This window comes from Seriola dumerili, unplaced genomic scaffold (genome assembly GCF_002260705.1).
Source record: "Seriola dumerili isolate Sdu_G_001 unplaced genomic scaffold, Sdu_1.0 BDQW01000149.1, whole genome shotgun sequence".
NCBI classification, from domain to species: Eukaryota; Metazoa; Chordata; class Actinopteri; order Carangiformes; family Carangidae; genus Seriola; species Seriola dumerili.
The window spans coordinates 7,940,058-7,949,958 of NW_019174404.1; the positions used below are offsets into that span (position 1 = coordinate 7,940,058).

Sequence of the window (9,901 nt, forward strand, 5' to 3'; positions counted from 1 at the left end):
TATGCGCGCTCATGTACTAACACACACACACACACACACACACACACACGTGGCCTACAAACACACACACTCACTCCAAAATGTAAATGTTTTTCTGGTGAGGTCAGGTTCCAGGCTCTTGGCATCTTGACTCCCCTGTCCTCTATCCTCCATAGCTCCAGCAGACATCACGGACCCCCCCCTTCATTCCCCGCTCCCCCCGCCGCCGCCGCCGCCGCCCCCTTCCCTCCCCTGAGAGAGACTAGAAGAAAATATAGCAGTGATGCTGGTTTAACCCACTCTCCAGACTCCAGACAGTGTTTTTCTACGGCTGGTTATGACTTTAGCTGCGGGAGGTGATGAGGCCTGCCACAAATATTTCTTGTGGGGAATGGTTCACAAAACAAAACATAAAAGCCCTCTTAATTTTGGAGTAGATGAATGGCAGGGAGTTGAAAGACTGAGCACTATTCCTCAGCTGTCTGTCCAGACACAGACAGTATTGGCTCTGACTGGCTGTTGACGCTGGTGAGTGTAAAAGGTTTTATTACACGTCCAACCTCCTCTTTGACTTCTGTTTTTCTTAAATGGCTGGATCATCGTTCACACTTTTACACGGCTGCAGAGTAAAAATAACTGGCTATAATCCAAATGGAGAAACCGAGTCAGCACATGGAAGCAAGTAAATGTAACTTCAACATTTTCAGACAAACTTGAAATGGGATTGAGAAGGAAGCAGACCGAAAACAAACCGACACAAAATGAGAAAAGATATCAGCTAGGACTCGTAAATGATCACAGATTTCCCTTAATTTTTAATATGAACAATCAAACAAAAGAGAGAAATTGTAACAATACACTTTCCATAATGGTTTATTTACATCAGCGCATAATAGAACATATTACCCGATAGCTCAAACGAAAATAACCTCTAGATACATCTGCATCATCCAGGATCAAAATAAAATCGGGAAAAAAAAAGGACCATAAACACATACATGCTCTTCAATGAAACAATGTTCAACCAAGCAATGGCAGTGGCTCATGCCCTTGGCAAGGCGAGATAAGGCTATCAGCTTCCATCATCGCTAAACAAGATTGAGCAAAGTACATTAAGCAGAAAAATACAAACAAATTACAAAGGCTTGAGGCTAGGCTCTTTATCTAATGTTTGTGGGGACTGTTAGAGTCAGTTGGAGGGAAATGGGCCTGCATCTAATAGATCCTGTCCCACCACTTCCACACGGCCAGCGAACAATACACAGCGCCATTATCTCAGCGCTAATGCTATCCTTCCTCATGTGCAAAACAAGCCTGCAATCTCAACCCCACTGCCACTGTGTCGACCAACATAAATACAAGCAGTCTCAGACCAAAGGAAAAGATAACAATGGCTATCACATAGAGAGGCGACGCAGAGAGACAGCTGTTTGAAGGGATCTATACTAGCTGAAGCTGAAATACGTATATACTTAATAAGGCACTCTAAACTTGTGCTGAAAATGTAATAAAACAAACTTTCTACAAAGTGATTATCCACCAATCTTAGAGTGCTTGTAAGCTACTTCCAATAACACAATTTAGAGGTCTCTCTGCACCACAAACCAGCTACAACAAGCTTGCATTAGCTTTGTTATTGATCGGATCTCCTAAACCCGTGCTGTGACCCCAGAGGTCATGATTTATGTATTAAGCAGCTTTTTAAAGAAATCCATTTTCCTGTTGAGCCCCCAATGTAAGCCTAATGCGGCACCATGCCGGTAATCAGAGAAGGGCTGCGTGTTTGATTTGCCCCCCCCCCCCTGCTTCATAGTTCACACCCCTCCTCAACGACTTGTCTCACAACACCTCAGCTCCCTAATCAATACCACAGAGCTCTTGGTTCAACTGGAGATTCCTCTGCCTGCTTGCTTGCCTGCCTGCCAGCCAGCCGGCCGGCCAGCCAGCCAGCCTGCCATCCTCCTCCTCCTCCTCCTTTCTGCTCCTTTCTGCTCCTTTCTTTCTCCTCTCCTCTCCCTCAGTGTCTCTCCCTCCTTTCCTCGCAGCAGGATACACCTCCATCAGGGCACCCACAACAACGCAGTGCCAGGCTTCTGAAGGGTCCGGATGAAAGTGCGAGGACAATACAATGGAGACAAAGATGCCAGTAGAAAGATAGAAGGAGCGAGGGAGAGGGAAGAATGAAAATGAATGTTTGGACTTGTGGACAGACTGCCTCTGCGATCTCACAGGGCCCCGCTCTTGTCTGCCTGTGTCGATAATGGAGAGGCCGTAGAGACTGAGGATGGGTGGGGGTGTGTGTGTGTGTGTGTGTGTGTAATAAAGGTCAGGAGAAATAGAGAATGGGGGGGAAAGTGTGTGTACGTTTAAAAAGGATTATCTCACTAAAAACAAGGTGTTTTAACACACACCAGCAGAAAGGAATGTTTCATCTACAAAGGCCAAAAGTCTCAGAGCGCTTCTCCAAGACTTTTCCCAGACAACTCCAGGAAAAAAAAAAACTTGCTTGATTTAAAAAAAAAAAAAAAGGGAGGAAGGAATTAGGGTGTTAACTGACCCACAATATCAGCTATCAAAAAAACTTAAAAAAAAAAAAAAAAAAAACTTAAAAAAAAACTGTACTTCAGAAAAGTCGAATGCATTACAGGATAGGAAATTAGATTTGAAAGTAACATTTCCATCGTTCTCAAAGCTGGGTCTGAGTATGACAGAGATGTCACAGTGCTGCTAATTAGAGATGGCAGAAAGGAACGTGTGCATAGATATCATCTATTGTTCCTCATCACTCTAATGAGCTTAAATGTCTTTGTCTTTATTCATCAGCTCAAAGGTTGCAGAGTTGCAGCAATAGAGTCACTATCTTTTTTTCTTTTTTTTTTTTTAAATAGAACTATTGCTACATCAAGTGATTGAAACTCCAGGTGCACCTTTCTAAAACTCACCACCATTCAAGCCCTATATGTTGTGCTGCTTTCAAGGTACAACATCTTTGTGCTGTAAAATGTTCTGTCTGCTGAAACCCATCTTGAAAATAGCAGTGTACAGTGGGTTTGGCAGACAGGAAAAAGAGTGCACATGGATGAAAGCGGTGAGAGCGTAGAGTGCTAAAAGAAGGCAAACTAGGGCAAAAAAAAAGAGAGGCAGAGGTGTGTAAGGAGAACAGAGATAGACCTGTTATCATGTAACAGAGGCCCAATTTGACCTGACCTTGAACACACAAGCGCGCACGCGCCCACACACACTAGCAGGGTCACGGGGCATAAAGAGCCACTGTGTCAGGTCACAGAGCACAGAGAGAAGGATAAAGGACTTGAGGGATGTGATATGACTAATATGAGGAGTTTTGCAGGCCTTCGGGGGGACTGGCGTTACAGCCAGGGGTGACTGACACTGCTGATCTGTATCACACATCAGAGCAGATCACAGCAGAGGAGAGCAGACCAACCACACACATGAAGTATGGACACAAAACCTACAGTATGTGCAGAACAGGAGGAAATATTTTTTTGGAAGAGAGTATATTTATCTGCGCCAAGTTACACGATACAAATTAAGAGACTTATCTTCATACGTTTATTTTCTAACTTCCCTTAGAAGCCTGGCAGAGGGCACAAGGACATGATCTATTCTATGAAAATATATCTTTACAGACATAGATGTCCAAAACTGAAAGATTCCCCCTGGCCGCTGACAAAACTGTTATTTCTCCCCCTCAAAGAGCGGGTTCAAAGATCAGCACCTAGCCGGATGGGATGCTGTGGCTGTGCATGTCTATCAGGTTACACACTTCAAAGACACAGTGCCATTCACAACCAGCGATGAGAGCAAAGGGGCCGAGGATAGAGCCACATTGTCATTCTGCCATTATCACTACCACCAGGGGATGGACGGATCATTTTTTCTATTATAATTGTTTTTTTTCTCCCCCCTCTATCAACAATGGCTCTGAAGAATATGATCTCTTCCTTTGAATCTTTTGAATGGCTCCAAACATTCTCCAAGAGGCCAAACTGTCTTTGGTTTGTCAGCTTCTGGGAACGGTCTGTAGATGGCACTGTTGGCTCATGCTATGAGTCTGCTGCCGGCATTGCAAACTAGGAGGAGGAGGAGGAGGAAGAGGGAAGAATATCCACTTAAAACTCATCAACTCCAGATCTGAGAAAAAAAATTCTTTCATCTATGCTCAAGTGTCATTTGCCAAATATAATCTTGTAACTTCTAATTAATTCAAACTGCTAGAAAGAATCTTTCAAAATATCACACTTTCCAAACAGAACACGTTTTTTCATGCTAAAACTGTTCTTTTTCGGTGAGGGTGATTTAACAGCTCATTATCAAAAGAAGTGTTTTTTTCTCCCCTTTTTCCCCCCTCTATCATTTCCTTCACTAATCAACAACACCACAAACTTTATGGTGAGAAAAACATTTTTTTTTTAATAAATATAAAGTAGTAAGCTAGGCATATCTAATGAACATAACTGAATGTGACCATAATCTGTGACATTTTAAGGGGGAGATTTGAGATGCTGTGACAGAAGTGTGAGTTTCCGAATAGAAGGAATGTATTGATTTCCATGAGTTTACTACCCGTCACAATGCAGAACAAATGGTACAAGTTAGTGAAGCTACCAATTGGTGAGATTATCAAAAAAAAAAAAAAAACACAACAACAACTACACAGAGCAGTAATTTGAAATTTGAGATGAGAAAGTTGTATTCTTATGGTTGCCATCACTCAGTGAGCGAGAGAGGAAGCCTGTTGTTTACGGTGAAGGTCTGTTGATGACGGCGAGAGGGGTAAACGGGGGAGACGACTGGAGGTCTGCTGGCCCACGAGGGCCCCGTGGGAGTGCAACTGCCATGATCTATGGCCCGTCTGACTGGTGAGGTCAGACCAGAGAAACCCTGGAAATGGGAAATTAGCAGCCCTTTGCAATTAGAGCCCTGACCACAGGCAGAGATGGCATATTGCATCACAAGCCAGAGACACATCTGCTATTTGACTGTGGATAGATATGAGAGCCATGGACTGTGTGAATGCGCGTACTCACAAGTAAACACACGAGTAAGAGCTGTCTCATGTAGCTGCATGTGTAAAGCTGGCGATTTATAAAGAAGACAACAAAGAAAGTCAGGAAGAGGGCGCGAAATGCCCTGAGGCAGGCTGACTGGCCCATGCCACTGAAGCGGTGTGCGGACATGCAGGGACCCTGGAGCAGCCTTCTGCTGCGGATGAACATGTCTTCACGCAGACCTACAGGAGGACCCACACACACACACACACACACACACACACACACACACACACACACACCCCCCACCCCACCCCCCCACCCCCAACCCCAACGTCTCTCATTTATACCACGTCCAGTCAACTCCCATCTCAACAACAAACTCCTATCCACCATCCCATAAGAAGCCCTTAAATTTTTATTGCTGCAAGCTAAAATGAGAGGTTGTGTGGGGGTGCAGAGGTGAAAAAGTGTTGCACGGGATCAATCCCCACACTGTGTTTGCGCTGACAGCAGGGAGAGCTGTTGCTGCTGTGGAAGTGCGCGTCCAGGTAGCGTCCTCATGGCTGCGGGCGGTCAGGTAGGCAGGCGGTGCCAGCGGTGTGGTGAACATACACACAGTTGGTCTCAAATCTGTCAGTCAGCCACCCTGCACCACATCGGACCACTGAGGTCTCATACATAATTTGGCATCAAATGAATATTTTCTCAGTGTCCTAGCAAGAGCAGTATTTGATGAAATATTAATTTGGTGATTAATTTTTGCATCTGATCCTCTGTCAAGTGAGATAAAAAAAAAAAAAGAATAGAATTTTTCCTGTGAAGCCAGTTGTTAAAGGGCACCTCAATCCAACTTCACACATAAAACTTTGATGAGCTGATACAACAGGCACACTATTTTCCCAGAGTAAGATAAAAAGAAAACTTACTCTACTTTGAAAGTGGAATCAAGACATACTAAATAAGACAGACTAAAAGCACTAACACGGCTTTTTAATCTCACGAGCGACTTGGTTGCACTTTAAAATAGGTGCTAAGGACTGTTAGTGTACAGCAAGCCAGATGAAACTCGACAAGCAGAGCCTCTTTGAGACGGTGCTGATGGGCTACTAAGTGACTCTGGATCCACGGAGAATGACTTGTAAAACATCTCAGCAGTGTGACATATGTCATGAACCTTAGCCGAGATGAGAAGTTTAGTAGTGCTCTGAGAGCTTGTTCGCTAAAAAGCAGTCAAGCATATGTCAGTGGCGGCCAGTCAAAACGATGGCTTCGTTTGTCTCAACGAAGCATCGCCACAGAGAGTTTACATAATTATGGTGTATTATGATACCATTCCAAAAAAAAATTCACTATTTTATTAATGGCCTCTCATGTCATGCTTGCGTATAAAAGTAAAATTAGGATCTTTTCAAATTCCAGATTTATGGTCATATGCTATAAACAAATTACTTCAGTGGTATTGAAGTGACTTGTTCATTTTTCAGAGAGGTCTGGTCCAATCACTCGGCTTCCTACAACTCCTGTACCACTTTATTTTACTTATATGTGCATATGTAGGATTATGTCGATGTGAATGAATGTCTGGGTGCATATATAATATCTTTGAAATTTCTGTATTTCTTAACACGCACACACACAAAAAATAGATACATTTATAGAAAATATGCATGAAATAATATGTAAAATAGTCATATCAAAATGTATCCCTTCCCTTACAATGTAAAATTAACAGTGATACCAGATCGTATGAAAATATCAGTGAGTGTGTGTTGCTCCAAAGGGTGTATAAGAGAAATTTTTGAAAACATTTAATTCATATGACTTAATCAAGTGTTTTAGTGCAGTACCAGACTAAGATGCTTTTACAAATTATCCAAATGGCACTTTAAAGAGTGTATTACATTTTTAGTTTAATGCGTTTCTTGTTGAAATATAATTTTGTTTCGAAACATAATTTAGAGATGCGTCATTCAGCCTGACTGCACTGGATTTTTCCCACGACAAAACGGCAAAAAGCCAGGTAAGCGAATGACGGGTGAGGACACTTGAAAACAATACATTGATACATTGCATCTTAAGTGATACATTTACACAAGTCTATTTTTTACACAGCAAGATATTTTCCCAAAGAGCCATCGAGACTACAGCACAGTAAAATACTGGGCTTCAGTTTAACAGGTGGCAAGAATGGAGACAGCAGTGTGATGTCCATGCTGCTTTGTTTCTTCTGTGTAACATACAAATAACATTACTCAACTGTTTGTCAGTGTTAAAAAGCAGACACACACTGCTGGGATAATAACCTCCTTTGCTGTGACTTTCACTTATAATGGGGACAGAGAGGCCTACCTTGACAAGGTGCAGCAGCTCATACAGGTCCTCCACCTCATCCCCCTCCGTCTCACTGTAATTTCTGCTGGTGTCCAGGCTGGAGCCCTGGATGGTCCGTCTGTATAAAGGCAGATCCGTGGCTTCAGCATACAGCTCAATGGCCTGGTGGCCCACTGTCTGGTACATGTAACTGTCCAACTCATCTGCAGCATAGAAGACAATATGTTTAAGTGTTTGATGACAAGCCATTAATCACGTGTCTGAAAAAAGAGATGATGACTTCACTGAAATGCACCGATGTGATTTTGCAATTCCTTGGGATATAGTCGAGAGTAAACAAACATCCACAGACTAAATGCAGATTTGGGCTACAAAGATTACTATTTTAATTTCTGATTCATCTGCAGATTATTTTCTTGATAAATTGATTAGTTTGGTTTAAAAAAAGCAAAAAAAAAAAATGCCCATCACAATTTCCCAGAACCAAGGGTGACATCTTCACATGTATTTTTTTAATCTGATCAACAGCCCCAAACCCAAAGATACAAAGTTGGCAAAGATATAACAGAAAACCCTCTGATTGAGGGAGCATGAACAAGCTAATATTTGGTATTTTTGCTTAAAAGATTACTCCAATTAATTGATTACCAAAATGATTGCAGATTAACTTTCTGTCAATCAACAAATTGATTAATCAACTAATTGTTTCAGCTCTATTTTAGATGTTATCAAAATGATGTACAAATAGTGGCTGTAGGTAAGAAGAGACTAGTGCCATAAATAAACAGGAGTATCCCATCCAGTATAAGATAAATACATTAGTGGGACAGCTGGAACTACTGGTTTGGAAAAGGCTCTTAAACAGTTTCAAAACTAAGCAGTGAATAGTTATAACACCATTAAGATCCAGGCAGATCCAAAATAAACTAAAGAATTTTTGAAATAACATTTGCTTTAATAAAATAAAAACTCTACTAAACCTCTGTCACTGTGAAAATAAAAGAAAACATTTTCACTGGAAAGTGTTTTCACAATTCATTATTTTATCAGTGGTGCCCAGTAACGTTTAAATCACTGGTCCTGTCCCCCAAACTGGCAGAATAAATCTGGGTGGGTAAAGTGAAAGAGCAGCACTTGCCTCTTCCTCATTATCACCACTGTGATGCCCCTGAGCAAGACCCTTAAACCCTTACTGCTTTGGTGGCGCTGCTCAGTGGTCAACAGTTGACACTGGGGGTGTAAAGGGCAGCTTCAGGGCGTGAATGCATTTAACTGTGTGAGTGTGAACAGGGTGTTCCTGCAAAAGAGTCCTGAGTATTGCTCAGTGTGAAACTTATCTTACATATACAAGTTTTTGAAATGCCTATGTATTTTTACATATTCAATTACATAGTTATTTTCTATTTATTTATTCTGAGAACAGTGTGCACATTAACATAACATAACACATAAGTCTTAGGTTATTGATATTCATTTTTCATGTGTTTACAACCCAGCTGAAGCCTTGTAGCATACCTGCATACGTAGCACGCCACTTACAGTTCATACACAAAGTAAATCCCTTTCTGCAGTGCTTCGATTACGCACAGCTCTGAGTGTCTTGGTCTGCAGAAGTGCAGCTGGCTGGCCCACATAGCCCAACCTGCCCCTGTAGATCACAGCTAAACCCCAGCAGCGCATCTTCCTCACCTGTGTGAGCAGGACGCAGGTTGGCCAGAGCTACGATCCGGTGCCCAGCAGCAACACACTGCATCATGTTGTAGCAGCTGTCTTTGCCCCCACTGGAACACAGCATGAGAAACAGGCACAGAAGTAAGGCTACATTTTGAATCATTAAGATGTAGACCTATACGTTATCAAGGGTGTACAGTTAGCGATCTGGGAATGTGCTGCAGCAGCATTAATATTCAGCAACGAGGGACCTGTTTGTAGCTGTACCAGTGGCTAAGCATTGCTCCATTCTAACAGGAGCAAGTTATCTAGTGTTTGTTCACAGAAACACATCTGAGATTCAGTTACTGCCATGCTAACAAAAACATCAGTGATGCATCTATGGGACCGTTAGAGCAAAGAAGCGCGGCTACCTGATCAACGCGACCACTTTCATCTTCTTATTTTTGGCTCAAGAGTCAAATGACACCAAAAGAATTGGCTATAATGATACACAATGTGGTAACTATGCTCTGCAGCCGGTGCATGTACACAACAACATGTGAGCGCTCGGCTTCCGGGTTGCTAAAGGACCCTTTCTCTCCACCAGGATGCCCTGTAATATGCCTGATAGAAAATCAGTCCCTGTGAGTCTCTCTATTAAATTTAAGATTTGCTTAACAGGCATGACCATAATGAAGTACAGTATTGACAAACTGACAAAGTTAACAATGCAAGTATAATAATTCAAAATATTTAAATAAAACAAAAGACAATATACGTTGTTCACATAAACTGTAAAACTGTGTTCCCACCACTATGTTGCTGGCTGTGTTATGAAAGACACAAAGTGATCATTGAAAGAACATACAAAACTTAAAATAAATGAATAAAGATGTAATAGCAAAAATAATGAATGAAAATAA

The 9,901-nt window shown here is 42.0% G+C and overlaps 1 protein-coding gene across 1 annotated transcript in view; it reads right to left on the reverse strand.

Moving 5' to 3' along the window:
* Positions 1-9,542, reverse strand: part of dph6 (diphthamine biosynthesis 6) — a 57,854-nt gene extending 48,312 nt beyond the window's left edge. The window contains exons 1-3 of the mRNA XM_022750748.1: positions 9,410-9,542; positions 9,015-9,106; positions 7,344-7,528 (exon numbers count right to left, since the gene is read on the reverse strand). Of these exons, the coding sequence (XP_022606469.1) occupies positions 7,344-7,528; positions 9,015-9,106; positions 9,410-9,432 (300 nt within the window). The 5' untranslated portion in view covers positions 9,433-9,542. The remainder of the gene's footprint in view (positions 1-7,343; positions 7,529-9,014; positions 9,107-9,409) is intronic.
* Between the last annotated feature and the right edge of the window lie 359 nt (positions 9,543-9,901).